The sequence below is a fragment of the Bos indicus genome, chromosome 9 (assembly GCF_029378745.1).
Source record: "Bos indicus isolate NIAB-ARS_2022 breed Sahiwal x Tharparkar chromosome 9, NIAB-ARS_B.indTharparkar_mat_pri_1.0, whole genome shotgun sequence".
NCBI classification, from domain to species: Eukaryota; Metazoa; Chordata; class Mammalia; order Artiodactyla; family Bovidae; genus Bos; species Bos indicus.
In genome coordinates this window covers 85,804,252-85,823,873 of record NC_091768.1, presented here as the reverse complement: position 1 = coordinate 85,823,873, position 19,622 = coordinate 85,804,252, and the positions used below count along the sequence as shown (strand labels likewise).

General features: G+C 42.9%; 1 protein-coding gene and 1 pseudogene across 2 annotated transcripts in view; both read right to left on the bottom strand.

Moving 5' to 3' along the window:
- The window catches only part of SASH1 (SAM and SH3 domain containing 1), a 190,015-nt gene that overhangs the window by 62,657 nt on the left and 107,736 nt on the right, over positions 1-19,622 (bottom strand). For both annotated transcript variants that reach the window (XM_070796327.1, XM_070796328.1), the window contains 3 exons: positions 12,434-12,474; positions 9,744-9,830; positions 7,232-7,344 (listed from right to left, as the gene is read on the bottom strand). In XM_070796327.1, coding sequence (XP_070652428.1) covers positions 7,232-7,344; positions 9,744-9,830; positions 12,434-12,474 — 241 coding nt within the window. The remainder of the gene's footprint in view (positions 1-7,231; positions 7,345-9,743; positions 9,831-12,433; positions 12,475-19,622) is intronic.
- LOC139184947 (lanosterol 14-alpha demethylase pseudogene) lies at positions 4-5,463 on the bottom strand (annotated as a pseudogene).

Below are 19,622 nucleotides of genomic sequence, written 5' to 3'. Positions count from 1 at the left end.
CAACAAGAGAAAACAGAAGACTGAAACGGAAATAATGGCCCAGACTGTCTACCAAGCAGCAGAAGAATACTTTGGGCACCATCTTCACTCTGCTGTTGGTGACCAAGTGCCAGCCAAAGCCAAAAGTCCCCAAACAGAAAGAAGATACAAGCCCTGTCTTGAAGGTTTTCATCTAAATCAAACCAAGAGACACAACAGACTCCTTGTATTCTGTATTCCAAAAAGAACCTTGATTTTCCTTCTCCAACACCCTCCAACATCAAGACTCATCTTTCTCAGTTTAACTGGAAGTCTGATAACAGAACTTGTCTGTAGTCTGGCCTCTGGATTACCTCTCCTTGTAGAACACACAAGGTGTAGACCTGGGATATTTTAGTAAAACAGGTGGAAGCCGGAGAGTGATTTTTAAAAATTGCTTGCTTGTCCTGACTGCCTCGAGTTCAGTTCAATGTTATCATCTAACAAATGTTACAGGATTTATTTGGGGTCCTCTGGATGAGAGAACAATATGTTTAGAGACATTTAAAGTTTGACAAATGAGGTATTACAGAAAATTAACCAAGGTAATCTAGCAGAGTCAGGCACGACTGAGCGGCTTCACTTTCACTTTTCACTTTCGTGTATTGGAGAAGGAAATGGCAACCCACTCCAGTGTTCTTGCCTGGAGAATCCCAGGGCCGGTGGAGCCTGGTGGGCTGCCGTCTATGGGGTCGCACAGAGTCGGACACGACTGAAGCGACTTAGCAGCAGCAGCAGCAACCTAGCAGAAGTAGATGAACAAGCTTTCTGAATGGCAATGTGAGAAGTTCTAGGTGTTTTCCTAAAAACAGGTAGAAATTTAGCTATCTGCATGATACAATTAAGTTGTCGCTGCATTAAAATTCTGTTATAAAGTGGTTTTTAGGTACAAATTTAAGATATTGATCAAATCACAGTCCATGAATCAAGACATCAAAGAACAGAAACAATATGACCTAATAGCCCAGGAGATGGTACCAGGACCATCCTTTACCACTGGAGCTATGTGGATGTAGCAAAGCCATTCTACTAGAAAAAAAGCAAACTTCCAAAGCCTTATTTCTACTTTGAAATTTTTCTCTGTGCACACTTGTGACAGGAAATGGACTGGGTAAGGCAGACAATATTAACAAGTAAGGGTTCCCAAATAGCTTAACCTCCCTGTGCTTCAGTTCCTTCACATGGAAAACGTGATGACAATAAACTGTCTCACAGGACTATTATTAGAAAAAGTAAGATAACACAGCAAGCTTAACACACTGCACCCTTTGCAATAATAATATACTTATTATGATGGTATTATCGGGCTTCCCTGGTGACTCAGATGGGAAAGAATCCGTCTGCCAATGCTGGAGACGTGGGTTTGATCCCTGGGTTGGGAAGATCTCCTGGAGAATGGAATGGCTAGCCATTCCAGTATTCTTGCCTGGAGAACTCTGTGGACAGAGGCACTTGGCGGACTACAGTCCATGGGGCCGCAAAGAGTCGGACACAACTCAGTGACTAACATACACACGTGATTATCACCCGTGTGGTTTCAGAGAGCTCAAAGTTCACATCAGTTCTGGACATCTGAACTTCTGCTATTCAGGCACTTAATATTATTTTAATCTTTGTAGTGTATTAGGGGGATTGATATGCTCTAATCTCTATAATACACTTAAGTGACATACTAGCATGCTCTTCCTTTCCAGAAGTGCATTATTCTTCCTGTATGAGCAAAACAGCTGCCCTCTGAAAAGGGAGGTTATCGTCTGCTTTTCAGGGTCCCTGCCACACTTTACTCAACATTAGCCCCAAGTTCCCTGAGGCACTAAATAAGCAGTTCATCTTTAGGAAAACAAAACGAAGTCCTCCCCAGTTAATCATAAACAGACAACATTTTTCTTTTGCTATCTGTCCATTTCCATCATTTATCTTGGAGCCTAAGAGTACATGTGCTTCTTCTTTAAAAAAAAAAAAATCATTTGTTGGTTGTATGGCTTGTGGGATCTTAGTTCCCCAATCAGGGGTTGAACCCAGGCTCTTGGCAGTGAGTGGGTAGAGTCATAACCACTGGACCACAGGGGAATTTCCCACGTGCTTCTGATAAACATTCAGATTTGTGCTCTATCTAAATTTGCCTTGATTTTTAACTTACTAACTTAAAAAAAAACAAACAAAAAAACCAAGATCTTTAATATTTTACAATGAAAAAAGGCTGGTTATTATTTACATAGTTACTCTTTTATAATCCACTCTGCTCACAAAGACACTTGATGATGTTCATTTGAGAAACATGTGTATTTTAAAGCAAAGTTATGGAGCTTTACTTTAATTCTGGGAGTTTTTAAATAATGGCATTTTAAAGTGTGTGTGTGAGCATGTGTGTTGGTGTCTGTCCATCTGTCTATCTCAGGAGGAACGACTACCTTCACATCCCATTTTCCCCAAGTCTTGTAGTTTTCTCATACTTGAAGTCTTGGACATGATTCTTAGAGGGATGGCCATCTTTAATAGGTTAATGCTTATCCTATTGTAAAGACTTTCATGGTGAGCAATTCTAAAATGTTCCCAATTCTGAGTGCTTATTATAAAGAACATTTATATTTAATCCAAGTCTCCTCCAGCTTCATTCATTTCCTTTTATTCTCTCCTCAGTAGAGATGAAAACAAAACCCTGTTCAGTACATCCTAAAGATGGACTGTTTAATAATCCTTCATATACTTGAAGACAGTGAATAAGTTCTTTTCTGCTTCTTTTCTGAGATAAATCCTTTCCAATTTCAGCCCACGAGACCTATTTTTAAAAAAACCCTCAATCACTTTGTTGCTCTCCTATGGCCTCTCTTCATGAGCCTTTAGCTGCCCACATTCCTATGATTGATGTGCAAGAGCTGCTACAAGGAAATGATTCAATAATATATGTGGGTTCTCAGCTCATAATTGCATGCTCTGGTATATCAGATGCCCAGACTCCCTTTTAAAAAAAAAGAAAAAAAAACTGTTACCCAATTTCCCAGTTACCATAGATACGGACTCAGGCATACACCCTTCTCAGGAGAACTATCCAGGGTCAACAGTTTGAAGGAACTATTCAGTTAACAAAAAAATAAAAATCATTAAGTTAAGCTGCTGTCTTTTTAAATCACACACTGCTTACACCGAGTTAATTCGTAAACTTCATTCTTTTTAAATGCTTTTGCAACTTACAGTGGTGTTTCACATATTAGTTCCTTGCAACCTTTTTCATTTTTATCTTTGTATTGACAACTGGGTTTTTGGGAAGGTGAATCATGGACATACTCTTCACAGAGGGTAAATACTCATCAATCAGATCAAATCCATATAAACAAAGCACCGTGGGCCAAATTGTATTCATTTGAACATGGGAAAAATTTTCCCCGATATGGTGCTAGTGGTAAAGTCTCCTGCCAATGCAGTAGAATAAGAGACATGGGTTCAACCCCTGGGTGGGGAAGATCCCGTGGAGGAGGGCATGACAACCCAGTCCAGTAATCTTACCTGGAGAATTCCATGGACAGAGGAGCCTGGGAGACCACTGTCCATGGGGTCACAAGTGGGGACACGACTAAGTGACTTACACTTTCACTTTCACTTTAAAAGTTGCCCCGATACAGGAACACCGCATGATACACCCAGCCCAGAAGAGAGAAAACCTTCTCTCCTGCTGCTGGGCTGTCCTGTCAAAACTAACGTCTAGACTTTCTACCTAGGGGTCAGTTTTTGCCCCTAACTTTCCAATTAATTACTTAAATTCATTAACATTACAAAAATAATATTGCACAACAATAACAAACTACATCAAGCAACAAACCGGGACACACGTTATTAGATACCTCCTAACAAATCAAAGAAAAATTACACCTTCTTAGTAAGTCAAGACCAATGCTAGAAATTTCTCACAGGGACCACATCACCATCTTGCAAACACAGGCTCAAACTGAATTCCTCAAACTGTAACAAGGCTGTGCAATATTATCTAAAGAGTGGTAAAATGATCACAGTACATTAATTATACTGTGCATTTAATTGTGTCTAAATAGCAGCATGCAGACTTATGATAAAACTAATCTGAATCTTTGAAATATATCTCAAAGTACACTAGTGTTTAAGGAACTCTGAACTGTGTTCCACATGCCCCAAGGGCTGTGCAAGTCAGTGCCCTGAATACCACGGATATTTACTAGCTAGTTTATATAAACTTTTAAGGGGCATAACTTTAGAAAATTCAAATACAAAAAATGAATCGGAGGAGCTAATTATTAACATTATTTTCCAAGTTCCTCCTTAGCTACGCTGAATGTGAAAACACATAAAAATTAAAAAATGCAAATATTTTAACCTCTTGCAGAATGTCTTATGAAACAGAATTAGACAACTCTCTGAAACAGATTATAATAATTCTTTAGTAACAGAAAAGCATTAAATACCTATGGGTCTTTTAGTCTCTGACTGACAGTGGAAGAGACACATGTCTGATGTCAGGAAAGTCCATTCTTATCATGGTCATTATCGGAGGTCTAACTCTTGATGTTTCTTTTATACAGTGATCAAATAAACTTAGATCCTTGAGCTGATCATAAGCTAAAGGAGGCAGATCCTTGGTTTTTCTTGTTTTGTCTCTGGCTAAAAGGAAGCCCATCCAGATGCCAGAAGCCAAGAATGTATCTTGCTTTGCCAAGAGCCGGCCAACAAAGTCCCCTGCTATTTCATCATCTGTCAAAGGACACCCACCTTTGTGTGCAAAATCTAATAAAGCTTGGAAAATGTTATCAATTTTTTCTTTAATCTGTTTCTGGATTGCCTTATAGAAAACATTCTTGGTGTCTTGGTGGGCTCTATTCTATAGGCAAAGGCAGCCAGCCTGGCAACAGCCAGGCTCCAGGACTAAAACTCCATCCACGTCTACACAGCTGTGCCACCTTTTCATGGAGTTGACTCCTGGTTTGACTCCATGCAAACAATGGCTAGCTGATAAAGGTATCAGCTCAGAAAGGGCATCTAATTTTTTTTCCTCCCCAACTTTGAAAGTATTCTTTTGTTTCCTTTTCAATTATAGAAACGTGCCCCTCAAGTTGACAGTGTTAACTTTTAACTGTGTTAACTCAGTTGATGCTTTTAACATTTTCTTCTGCTCCAAGAAAACTGAGTTTGATGCATGCTATGCAACTCTCTTGCCAAACACGATGCTGTCAGGATGAGCAGACAGCTTCTGCATTCAGAGCTTCCATTTTATGACTACACAAGGCATGTAACAGTATCACTCCCCAGACTGTAAGGACACAACTTGCCCACCATGGTAAAATATGGTAATATAGGTCTGTGTTTCTCACATGCATTTTCTAGGAATTCAACTGGACTTTTTCCAAGTTGGCAACCCACTCCAGTACTCTTCCCTGGAAAATCCCATGGACGGAGGAGCCTGGTAGGCTGCAGTCCATGGGGTCGCTAAGAGTTGGACACAACTGAGCAACTTCACCTTCCCTTTCCACTTTAATGCATTGGAGAAGGAAATGGCAACCCACTCCAGTGTTCTTGCCTGGAGAATCCCAGGGACGGGGGAGCCTGGTGGGCTGCTGTCTATGGGGTTGCACAGAATCGGACACGACTGAAGTGACTTAGCAGCAGCAGCAGCAGCATGACACGCTCAAGGAATGGCACTGTAGAGAAGATGTACGGTGGATGTATTGCCCCAGCTAGGTTGGGTGGCTAAAGGTGGGTGGGGCAGTGGGAGACCAGACTGAGGGTGAAGGGCAGGTGAAAGTGATCAGCAGCATGGACAGGATGTTGTCACTTGTCACCTTCTTCATCACTGCCCCAGCACAGCTTCAGCCCACCAGGGATGCTGGCGGTTGAGATCACCCCTGCTCCTCTTCAATAGAGCGAGAGAAGCCGGCAGGCGGGCATCTGGTGGTGACCTTAGACCTCAGGTCTCCTAGGACAGGTCCCACCTCCCACTGCCCTCAGGCATTTTTTCCCCCGAGGATTGTCTTAGCAACATATTAAATGTTTTTTTAAATTACTGATGTGTATAGTCGGGTATTCTATAAATTTAGCTGGGTTTTCCTGATGGCTCAGCAGTAAAAAATCCGCCTGCCAATGCACGCAACCCAGGTTCGATCCCTGTCAGGAAGATTTCCTGGAGAGGGAAATGGCAACTCACTCCAGTATTCTTGCCTGGAAAATCCCATGAACAGAGGAGCCTGGAGGGCTACAGTCCGTGGGGTCGCAAGAGTCGGACACGACTTAAGTGATTAAACCATCTCTCAGTATGTTTGTCACTATTTCAAGGTTTCATGCCTTCAAGATTCTGTTTCATGGTAAAGTCATACCTCACTCAATGATTCCTTAGTGACCTGAAATTCTAAATCTGCCTAATTTATGACTTGTCTACCATGTGAACCAAGTATTCAAAGTCAAAGTCAAGAATTAATCAGTCAGTTAGTTGGGCAACAAAGTGGGAAATCTCTTAGGAACTGCTATCTTGCTATCATAAATGCTACTCCAGCGTCCTAAAGGCTTCTTTTAATGCCTAATTTAACTCAGAGCAAAACACACACACACACACACACACACACACACACACACACACAATAAACTGTAATTAATATCTACTTAGAAATGAAAGCAAGCACAAGTTTAAGGTTTAGAGATATAGCTTGTCTTTTTATTCAAAGCTTAATTTGTGGAAGGCTTCTTTTAGAACTAGCGTTTATAATGGTTCCGTTGACCTTTTCCTTGGTGTTTACTGAGTAATCTAGCATTATCAGTCTATCCATCTACCCTTTGATGCCCCTGTCCTAGTCTCTTTGAGCTGCTATAACCAATCACCATAGACCGGGTGGCTTATAAACAACAGAAATTTCTCATAGTGCTGGAGGCTGGGAAGTCCAAGATCAAGGAGGTGGCAGATTTAGTGTCTGATGATGCCTGACTTCCTGGTTCACAGACAGCATGTGTCCTCACACAGGGGAAGGGGTAAAGGAGCTCCCTGTGGCCTCTTTTATAAGCTCACTAATCCCATTCATAAGGGCTCCACTCTGAAGAGCTAATCACCTTCCAAAGGTCTCATCTCCAAATTAGGATTTAATATATAAATTTGGGGGGATGGGGGGAGGACAAAAACATTTAGTCTATAGCCATCCTCAACATTTTTCAATGTAAGGAGGTCAGGTGCTCACAAATGTAAACCAGACATCCACACTCTTACCCGAGCAAGCGCTTCTTCGATGGTGATCATCTTTTCCTTGACCATCATCATCAACTGAATCCGTTCCTCATCACTCATTGTTATCTCGCTTGCAACGTAACCCACATCTTCTCCTAGAGATCAAAGAAGAAAAACAATAAGAATGAGAAAGATAACAGAAAGATAAAACAGGATGCCAGTCTTGATTGTGTGTCATCTAGGACTAAAGGATGTGATTCAGGACCCTGTTCTTGATGGAGCCACAGGAGCAGGAATGGGCTGCATTTGGGGAAGCCAGTGAGCCCGTCTCATTGGAAAACAGCTCCAGGAACATATGGATGTTACCATGGAAACAAATCCTTCAAAATGATCAGAGTTTTTGTGACAGAGGGTATAGTGGAGGAGTTTTGGAAGAAGACGAACAGGGAGTTTGGAGTGACCAGTCAGGCAGAGACCCAATTTAAAGATCCAGTTAGAGGAGACAAGCACTCCTGGGCTTCTTCAGACAAGGGTTGTCTGTGTCCTTCCAGTTCAAACATTAACAAGAAGAAAATGTTTCTATGGAAGATGGAAAGAGAATCCTCTTTCAAGACAGAGAACTTGAAGGTCACAGTGTCTGCCGCAGAGCAAAGCTCACAGCCTGGTAAAAGCCTGTGAAGTGTGTTAGTCACTCAGTCGTGTCCAGCTCCTTGCGTCCCTTGTGGACTGCAGCCCGCCAAGCTCTTCTTTCCATGGAACTCTCCAGGCAAGAATACAGGAGTAGGTAAAAGCCTAGATTTTTATAAAACAGTTTGACTGGTGTTCCTCAGGGGACATGCACAAGTGAATATAATCACAGGCGTGAAGTATTTTCAGTTCATTAGAAGAAAGGTACTATCTATGTGGATATCTGCAAGTGCCTCTGTCATAAATATGTTTCCACCCTGTGAGGGGAACTCAACTTCCAGTCTGGAATTGAAGGCAGCCAGAACTGCAGAGGGAAAGAGAACTCCTCGATTAGCATCCTTTGGCAGAGTTTTCCTGAAAAGCAAACATAGCCATCTGCTCTCAATACGAGAGCCACGTTGGCGTAGGTGCCTCTGATCAGCGCGTGGGGAGGTTATGTCAGGCGCAGACGTGTGTCACATGTAGCTGGAGTTCTTACCCCTCACCTTTCTCCTCCACCACGTCTTTCCCACACACACACATCACCACCATCGGTGTCGTCAGGATGCTGCACTACGGACTAAACGAGTCTGGCTGCAGACTTGTGGGAATGCATCGCGGTCAGAACCTACCTTGGAATTTATGTTCCCCTGTGTTTCCTTATCTCATTTCCATTTTGTAATCAATCAGTCCAGAAACACCGCTCAAGTTCCCTTCGCCACTCAGTCCCTTGTGCGAGAAGAGTGATGGTGTGTGCCAGGTAAGGGGAGAGAGAGCCTTGGTGGTGATTCATTTTACTATCTGCAACGCCTCCGGTGGTGGAGGGAGTTGCTTGGGTTTAAAAAGAAATCCACGTGAGCCGATGAACTGTTGGCTTCCTCCCGCCGTCTCTCTCCTTTTCTTCCTTTCTAAATAAGATTTTGTTAGAATCTGGGGTTTACTTTGAATCTCAAGTGATGCTGGGTGTGTCCCCAAAAAGGAGAAACTGTGAATGTTTAAGTATAACTCCCTTAGAGCAAGACAACTTAAATAAGCCCACTGACGACTGCCAAGGAACCAGGTGTGCCCCTGGCATACAGGCTGCCCGTGTTTCTCGTTTCCGTGTGTATGAATAACTGTGTATTCTGCACAGGGTAGGACACTGAGATTTCGTGAAAGAAAAGAAGTCATGCCAGTGGTGAGCAACTAAAAATGTTCATCTAATGATAACCTTATCCAGCCAGACTGGAATCTGGAAGTAGCTTTGTTTCCCCTCCCTGTCTGAATGCTGGAGAAACATAAATTATATAACTGGGCCTCAAAGGGATGACATATTTACTTACTATATAAACAACAACAAAAGACATGGCCAAGAGGAGGGCAGGACTCCCTTCACAAAGCAGCCTGGGCAAATTCCCATGATGTCAGCCCATTAGACAGAGTTTCCAGGGGCAACAGCCCCGTAACTGTCCCTGCCACAGAAAAGCACCAGAGTTCAGAAGACTGCAAAGGCCCCAAGTGGCAGGGCAGGGGGGAGGGTCCAAAACTAACAAACGCCAAGACTTTCTAGACCCTTTTAGGGCCGATCTTGGCCAGGAAAGATCTCCCTGAGGTTGATGTGATTGAGAAAAGGAAAGATTTGGTCTCTGCTGTCAGATCTATGGAAAGAAAGGGCTGTGAACTCTTTCCATTTTGTTTTCTTTGATTTAAAAAAAAAAAGAAAAGAAAAAAAGAAAACCCACTGGGATGAAGTCTTAAAGTAATGATAGGAATGTCAGAAAAGCTGAACAGTTTATGGGCACATGCAATGACTTATTCTAACTTACAGCATCCGTTTAGATTAGCAGCCCAAACGTCTTAACATTTTAGAGCTGAAAGGACCTACTGTCCGCCAGCTGTGTTACAGTACCTTTTGAAGTCTGTCTCATTATTCCTTTCTGATTCTTTCGGAAGTTCTGCCAGAAATACTTATTTTTCTTCTTCCAATCTCCCTTTCCTTTAAAAAAAAAAAACGGCACAAGCAATAAATTCATTAATAACCAAAGTAACCTCTTCCTTACAATTCAAAGCTTGTCAGAATACTTTGATTTCACAAAAAAAAGACAGTTTTTCTCTTTCAGTTTTGTGAAAAGACTTAGAAATGCCTATAAAGTTGTTTAAAAGAAATGCAAATTTCCTAAGAGCAAGAAATGGTACAATGGAGTTAAGACGAGAAATAAAGAAACATCAAAAAAAAAGCAGGCAAAACATGCATACTTATACTCGCTTTGATGTCTGTTTAACTACTGTGTCTAATTCTGCCTTGTCTTGTGGTATAGTTTCCCCCCTTGGTCTCAGCCACAATGATTTCAACTGAACCACAAATAGGATGCTTTAAAAAGTTAACTTTGTTTTGTTGTTATTTCTGTTGTTGATCTACCCTTGATTTTTTTCTGTTATCCCAGCTTTGTGAAGAGAACAGAATGGTTGATGTATGCTGGGCACACTGGTGAGTCAGGCTGGTTTCACAGGTCTGTGGGGCTGACCCACCCTTCTCCCTTTGGTGTGGGTCTAGCTATGACATGGGCGGGGTGTGAGTCCCACCTCTCTGATACTCAGGTTACCTGGTGACCTACCTACAGCTCACCCAGGGCACCGTGATGAGAAAAGCAAACTGCCACCCTGCTGTGACATCTCCCAACTAGACACGCCCCCCTACACCTCCATCTTTCCCAGATGGTTCTGGGTGACTTTGATGTGAAACACAAATTCACTGTCATGGCTAGACATTTTTCCTATCTGGTCGGCCTGTGATCCTCAGGAACATGTAATACTTTTTAAAAAGCAAGAGGAGAGGGGTCAAGTGAGGAAAAGGAAAGAACAGGGTGGCCCTTTATTCTTTAAAAATCAAATGAGGCGGCGGCAGCCCTATCTGTTCTCAGGGACAGGGCACACCCGAAGCTGCGGCTTCATCACCCGTTTGGGGTCCGGTTGCTCCATGGCCACTGGAAACAGGGCCCTGTGGAGTGACGTGCTATTGGCTTCCATGGTATAGACTGGTGGTGCCAGGCAGTGCAGCATGAAACAGACCCATGGAAACCCCATGCCTAGGGCTCCCATGCTAAGGGCATCATTTGTCAAAGCAGGACGCCCTCACTACGCTCTGACAACCCCCAGGACCACTGGAGGGAAACCAGAGCCCAGGGCCTGAGGCTGCCTCTGCTCTCAGCATCTGGAAGGCGCCTGCTGCCTTTGGGCTAAACAAGACAGCAAGTATCAGCCATGAAAGGTGGCAGCAGAAATGGGATTAGTAATACCTCTCTCTCAGGCAATCTCAGAATAGGATTTTTCTCTTGTAAGCTATGCTTCCCTGGTGGCTCAGCTGGTAAAGAATTCGCCTGCAGTGCGGAAGACTTGGGTTCGATCCCTGGGTTGGGAAGATCCCCCAGAGAAGGGAACAGCTACCCACTCCAGTATTCTGGTCTGGAGAATTCCATGGACTGTATAGTCCATGGGCTCGTAAAGAGTCGGACACAGCTGAGTGATTTTCACTTTCACTTTCTTGTAAGCTATACTCTCCTCTCCTCCCATTTTAATATTTTTGAAATGGGTGTGCAGCTTTAAAAAAAAAATGGCAAGACCTAACAATCTCCAGCATTGACCATATCCACTTTGTATCTAATGGCATATCTCACTTAATGCTCACTAACGCTGAACATATGATGTATTCCTATTTCCATTTGGTGGATGAGAAAACCAAGGCTTAGAGAGACAAGCGACTTGCCCGAGGTCATAACTAGGCAGCTGGTAGAGTCACGATTCAAATCCTAGACTGACTCAAATCCTAGACTGACTCAAATCCTAGACTGACTTTGATTCAAATCAAAGACTGACTTCAGCACTTACGCTCCTAATTATGACTACTTTGCCAGACTTTCTTGGAGCAAAACAGAATAAAATGTGACAAAATTAGAAAAGTCGATTTTATAACCAAGGAAATAAACTACAGAACATCTAAATTGTGCATAATCTTTCGTTCAAAAGCTCCAAATTGAAGGATTTACCCTAAAGACTGGAGAAGGAAATGGCAACCCACTCCAGTGTTCTTGCCTGGGAAATTCCATGGACAGAGGAGCCTGGCGGGCTACAGGCCATGGGGTCGCAATGAGAGCGACACGACTGAACAACTGAGCACACACCCTAAAGACATGATCATGGGTAGGCTCAAGGATTTTCAGGGGTAGCAGCACTTCTCTGTGATAGAGAAAAAACTGCAAACAACTTACAAGCCCAGCAAAGAAGAGACTGGCTGTCTGAATTATGGCATATCCAACATGACAGATTACTATGCAGACTCTAGAATTTTACTGTGAAAAGGACTCAATCATATAGAGACATGCTCAGGATATATTCAGTTGTAGAATATGATCCAAATTATGCTTTTTAAAACCCACATAAACACAGAAAATAAGGGGAAAGCTGTCAAAATCTTAACAACGTTTATTTCTGGATGGAAGGGTTCTTTGTAGGTTTTGGGTGTTCACATATTTATATGGTCTATAAAGCATCAAAAGGAAATAATTCATTAGCAATGGTTAAACCAAGAAAAGTGGTACTGACCTACAGAGCTGTCTTCCGAGTTTGACTTATGGAGAGGATTCCTACAAAAGAAAAACAAGTGTGATTATCAAGGAACCTTACCTTCATGTGAGACCTGAAGACCCTCCTAACTAGTGAGACCCAGCATCAATCAGCTTAACGGAGCCCGGCAAATTTCTACAGAATATTAACCAACAGCCTTTCCCAGCCATCTGCCACCTTTCTAGAAACATGCTAATGTGCCACTTGTCAACACTAATTAAAGATTCACTCCAGGGTACGACCTATATTAAATGAAGGGAATGGACTTGACTGGGTGATCATTGAAGTATCTGTCATTTCTGTGAATCATTATCTACATGCTAAGTTATTTCCATTAAGAGGTCCTTCAGGGACGTCCTTGGTGGTCCAGTGGTTACGAATCCAATTGCAAGGGAGGGGACGTGGGTTCAATCCCTGGTCAGGGAACTAAGACCCCACACGTGACGGAGCAACTAGGCCCACAGCCGTGCCCCACAACTACGGAGCCACAACAACGATCCCCACGTGCCACAACTAAGACCTCACAGGTCAAATAAATAAATACATAAATGCTTTTTTTAAAAAAGTCTTTCATATAAATGGGAAAGAGAAGACCAATGAGAACACAGACCCAGCAGATGGGTCATAATGAGAAGATAGTCCCAGTATATGAGTAAGGTGGTCATCTGGAGGAGAGGTCAGGAGGTGCAGAGGTCCAAGGACAAGCCACAGGAGACCGGAAGCCCCAGGTAGGGAGCAGCCAGGATGCAGCTCCTCTGGTCGCTTGCTGCCATCTGGCAAGTGGGCTACATGTCTCACTAGATCCTCCAGGTGCAAAGTGAAGCCAGAAGTATACACTTTTTTTTTTTTTTTTCACAAGAGCTTCACCTTTTTAAGTGATGGCAAATAACTCAATGTTTTTAAAAATGTGTCCAAGTTCATTAATACATGTCTGGGCATCTGATTTGGCCCATACCCTCCCCTCCCCAGGCTGCCAGTGTGTGAACCTGAAATGTGAACTCGGTCCCAGACCAGGTGATTAAACCTTTCTCCAGAAAATACATAGACAGATGCCAACTTAAAGAAAGAAGGCAGAAGAACCAAAGAAAGTTCACATTGTTTTTTTTCAAAAGGGGAAGAGCCAAGGTGGAACAGCATCTTCCACCAGGTGGGTCCAGAGTGAGAGGTAAGCACAGTGTCCCTGAGTTTGCTGAGCAGGAAAGCCAGGAAGAAGGAATCTGCATCAGAACACAAGCAGGGGAGCTCAGAGGATGTACGCCTGAATCTCCACTGCACCTATATCCACCCAGGGCAGAGCGCGGAGGCGGCATCCGGTGAAATACTCTTTAGTGTGAGAAGGGCAGAGTTCCACGGAAACAATCAGGAAGAGAAGTACTGTGTTGGCCCAAAAGTTTACTCGAGTTATTCCATAATATCTTACAGAAGAACCTGAGTGAACTTTTTGCCCAATATAGTGACCAAAAAAGAACCTACAGAACTTAAGTTGACCAGACAGGGGCTGGGGTCTTCCTCTCATGCAGAGCCACCTGTGATAAGTCATCTCTCTTTGGAATAACTGCATCGATGCTGGCTGCTGACCGACATTTGAGAATGGAAGCACCTTCAGAGCCCAAGTCTGCGAGAAAAGTGTTTCTGACTAGCACAAAAGGTGGATTGACTCCTACTGTCCATGAGGGGACAGAGTTAAGAACAAAGAACAGAAAACAGGGGAAAGGACTCGACTACTGAAGAGCTAGACCTGTAGCCGAGTTTCTCGCCCATACTACCATGCCGCCAACACAAAAAGACAAAAGGAAAACCTACCTTTCAACACATTTTGCCAGATTTAGCTTCCAAAATACACTCTCTTCCTTTTGATCCACACAGTAAATGGAAATACCTAAACAAATATTTACCTGAAAGGCTTCCATGAAACAACCACCTCAAAGTTTCATTCTTTCGGTACAATGACTCAGTGTTGATGCTACTGTGAGTAAGGTACATGGACAATCATGAAGAAGTGGAGCTCACAAAGGGGGGAGGATGACAAACGGGAATAAATACGGGCAAAGAAGGAGAAGCAACAGCTGATGGACGACGGGGAAGGAGGGGAGGGGCACGGGGTGGTGGAAGTAAGAACAGGAAGGACGAGGAAGTGGAGGAGAAGCAGCGGCCACACACGCGAGCCAAGTGCTCAGGGTCACAAAAGGAGAAGCGAGGCAAACGCCCGCAGACAACAGAGTGAAGCCCTGGCTAGGTGAGTGGGGATTAAGGCAGGAAGGTAATATTGATGCCGAAGGTTTGAATTCTTAAACTTTTTTTAAAAATTTTATTCTGTTGCATTTGTAGCTCAGTCTACCTTATGGCAACCAGCTATGACCAACCAGCACCATCAGCAGGCTTTCTGTAGATGACCTCTGACAGCAAAGGAAGTGGCACATCGAGTTTTAGACTCGCTCTTAGGACTAGGAAAGTCTTGACCTAATGGCTTAGTACCAAACATTTCAACTATCCCTAGCTCTTGATAAACTAGTGAACTATGTAATAAACTAAAAATATGTATATGTCTTTCACTTTTCCTGAAAGAAATGTTTCCATGGGAAAATGGTCTAAAGAAATAGTAGTTTTTTCCAGTCCTTTGCTGATTTAGAATAATATGCTTTATTGAGTTATAAGGAATTTTACCCACTGTTTAATTCAACCCCAGTTTTGCAGGAAAGCCTAGTCTCCAGAGGCACAAGGCTCCCTGACTGGTTAGAGGCCAGCAAGGAGCTGTACTGAGGCACTGTTAGCTTGGTTGTCTTTCCAAAATATACTCAAGTCTCCCTACCTGGATATAGTGCATATAAAGTTGTCTGAAAAATTCAAACGTTGATTTCTAATTTTTCAACCCATTTTTCCAAAATTCACATTACAGAAAATTTATGTTCTATTACATAGTTATCACAAAATGAGTCGATATTTCCCTCTCTAAAACGCTGACTTATAACTTCATTATTTTTACCTACTTTCTTCAAATTACTATGCATTTCAAATATTTATCCTTGGATTTGCATTTTTGATCTATTTGTTACATAAGAGCTTCTCCTAAGCATCACTTGCATTTCCCTCAGAATGCCAGCAGGTGGCACTGTAGTTTCTATATTCAACTTGCTTATTGTGGCCAGCGGGGATTTTGTTTTCAAAATTTCACCAGTTCACAATCTAGATACTGGCCAAAGATAGCAAGCCAGTGCTTTCATAAGCACGAGGCTTCCCAACTCATGAGTTTGCAAAGGGGCAAAATACCATCATCTGAAGTTTAATTTGGATGCAGAGAATCGTCCCTGCAAACAGAAGCTGGCAGAGCAGCAGAGATGTAAAAAAAAAATGCCATCTCCTTTCTCCTCGAAACTGATTGGGAAATTCATCCAGCAGAAACAAAATTCAATGAAGCCACCAAATTCCAAATTCGGATGGCAGCAGGTGGAAAGGGTCGTTTACTGATCTCCTGGTAGAAGAAATTAACACTCAGAAGTCAGTTCCAAAGAAACCTCCTTGTAAGACATCCTTCCAGCCAGACACTGCAGATCTGAACATGGCAGCCTGTTTCCACCCATCACGCTCACTCTCAACAGGGTAAAAACGATGGGGGACTTCCACAAAGATTCTGATGACCGGGAAGCAATTCGACTGTACTTTGAAAATTAAAGCACCTAATAATCATCGAATTTTGCATTTAAAGTCTCTGAACTCAGGATCTTTTCATCAATGACTTCTACTATTAGATCCCCAAACTGCTTAAACGTAAATATTTTTCCTCAAGACCCCTAACTACTCTAGTTATCCCTGAAGCCCAAATTCACTGAAGAAAATTCATAAGGAATGCATGAATTAGATTAAAAAAAAAATCAACTTAAGGAACATCTCTAGAATTGAGCCAATTCTTTTCATTCGACACTCCAATCATTAGCAAATTCTTTGTTAAGTTGCTTTCTTCCTTTTTTTCACTCATTCATTTATTCAGTGTTTCTTTCATTCAATAAATATTTAGTAAGCTCTCGTTCTGCGTCTAGCATTCTCTGCGGTACTGAGATCATAGCAGTAAACAAACAATGGGTAAGATCCCTGTTCTCTGGGAGCGAGGATGGGGGAATGATCAAGAAGTGGGGAGAATTCTAGAAAGGATGGACAGAGAAGGCCTCTCTGAAGAGCTGACAGATGAGCACACACCTAGATGATAAGCTGGCATGACACTGGCTCCCTCCAATGGGGAAGACTGAGTGGGGAAAGGAGAGAGGAGGAGGTGAGAAGTCTCCTTTGGCCATGCTCAGTTTTAGATGCTTATTGAACACCACTGCAAAGGGAGATAGTTGGATATGTGAGTCTGAGTTCAGGGGACTCACTGAGGACCACACATAAGCATTTAGAGGTCACCTGCATATTTAAAGCCAGGAGACCAACCAAACACAGTAAAGAGATGCTGAGACACAGCTCAGGAGCAATCCAATTTTTCAATTCAGTTCAGTTGCTCAGTCGTGTCCGACTCTTTGCGATCCCATGAATCGCAGCACGCCAGGCCTCCCTGTCCATCACCAACTCCCGAAGTTCACTCAGACTCACGTCCATCGAGTCAGTGATGCCATCCAGCCATCTCATCTTCTGTCGTCCCCTTCTCCTTCTGCCCCCAATCCCTCCCAGCATCAGAGTCTTTTCCAATGAGTCAACTCTTCGCATGAGGTAGCCAAAGTGCTGGAGTTTCAGCTTTAGCATCATTCCTTCCAAAGAAATCCCAGGGCTGATCTCCTTCAGAATGGACTGGTTGGATCTCCTTGCAGTCCAAGGGACTCTCAAGAGTCTTCTCCAACACCACAGTTCAAAAGCATCAATTCTTCAGCGCTCAGCCTTCTTCACAGTCCAACTCTCACATCCATACATGACCACAGGAAAAAACCATAGCCTTGACTAGACCGACCTTTGTTGGCAAAGTAATGTCTCTGCTTTTCAATATGCTATCTAGGTTGGTCATAACTTTCCTTCCAAGGAGTAAGCGTCTTTTAATTTCATGGCTAAAAATCCAATTTTTAGGAGTCAGGAAAAGAAGGGGAAGTGGACAGTGAGACTTCAGGGGAGGGGTCAGTGAGGAAAAGGAAAGCCAGGAAAGTACACTTTCACCTTTTCTGGCCAGAAGAATAATACTAAAATCGACTTAACACAGCTTATACTGCTGCCTCAAATGCCATACAGGGTAAATTCTACATTGCTCTATTTTTCCACTGAATCTATCTATAGCAGAGAAGACCAGAGAGAAAGAGGAAACTAACAAAGGTCAAAATGAAATTCTTTATATTTGTTTACAGAATTCCACCTTGCCTAAGGACACACAGCTGGTCAGAGACATAACTGGGTTTTGAAGCTGTATGTCCGAGTCCAAAGCTTCATCCACTTCACTGAACATATTGCCTCTTATTTACATAAAGGAAATTCACATCACCTGATACACTGGCTTGCTTCTTGGGTAAATTCCTGGAAGACCCTCAGAAGAATTTATGAGGACAGAGCATGCTTTCAACCCCAAATGTGAACATGGCTTATGGGTTTATCAGAACGAAGTATTTCAAAAACACTTATTCAGTTGTGTTACTACCACAGGGTCCTCTTGTCTGCTTCTGGAAGAAAATGAGGCCACATCATTGAGCTCAAACCCAGTTTTCTTCTGTCCATTTATATATAAATAGCCCAAGGTACCTCCAGGCAGAGACAGCTCTATCTCACTGTTAGATACTTGGGCTGGCACACCAGAAAGGTAAAACAACGCCCATGCATAAAGGAATTCCTAAAATCGATCGCAGGTCTGTGTTTTGATGCACTGCCCAGAAACTTCATTATAACCAAACAAAAAGGAAAGAAAAACAGTTCTATCATCATTCCAAAGAAAGGACCATGTGTTATATGTTACTGGAAAACCTATACTTAAGAAACTTTAAAGGTTCCTTTATCTTGAGTCTCCGGAAATACGCTTTCCCATTAGTTTATTTCCTGCTGGATTTTGAATCAGGGCTTCTGCTGTGTCTGGGTGCTTGCCTGCTTCATTCCTTAGCCTGCCAAGACAGTCCCCAAGCCAGGAGCAATTTTCCTCAAGACCCAGAAAAAGAACTGAGGCATCTGTGCTATCGTTCGTGCACAGGAGAGGGTGAAGAAGGTAAACGGGGTGAGGGCCTTTTTAGCAGTTAATATTTACTTTTGCTTTATTCTCTCTCTCTCTTTTTTTTTTTTTTTTTTTGGCCATGTGATGCAGCTTTCAAGATCTTAGTTTCCCTGGAATTCGAACCTGGGCCACGGCAGTGAAAGCATCGAGCCAAGTCCTAACCACTGCCAAGGAATTCCCTTCTTTTGCTTTATATTTGCCTTACTTAAATATAACAAACTTGGGACTTCTCTAGTGGCCAGGTGACTAAGACTCTGCATTCCCAAGGCAGAGGGCCCAGGTTCAGTCCTTGGTCAGGGAACAGGCACAGCTAAATAAATAAATGTAACAAATTACTCATATTCATATTTTGTATATTTAGTGACAAATCACTGTGCATAAAATAGGTAATTCTTTAGTTTGATATTTCGGGTATCAAAGATACTTTTTCATATAGGAGCATTTCTCCTCTATCTAACAGAAATAAAATGAAACAAAATTCAGCTCATACTATCCACTGTTGGCCATGAATATTTAAGGGTCACCGCTTTTCCTAGCCGTGGGGTGAGCACTAGGATGAGGCCTCAGACATGGAGGGTCCCCAGTGCTGGGTGCTCACTCTTGAGGTTGGGCACAAATGCAGGGAGCAAGTACCTCCTTAAATTCCGTACCCTCTGTAATCTCTTGCTTTTCCCTCAGTGGGGCCCTTCCCAGCCAATCACTGCTGTATTTCATACACATGATGGAAATTAGCTTGCAAACCCACAGGATGGGATGGAAGGTAACTCTCCAGCCAACCAGCTGGCATCCTGTTAGAACTCCCTGAAGACTCAGGATCAGTGACAACGCCAGTGACATGTCATCCTGCTGAACACTCTCCATACAGGCTTCTCTTTCATGTCACAGTCTATTCCTGGCCTGTACTTTCTGGCTTTTTTGCTGAAAGGTCACCTTCCTAAGTGATCAAGGCAGGAGTATGAAGAACCAAGTCCAAGGCCATGGCCGACAGCGCACAGGCTCGGA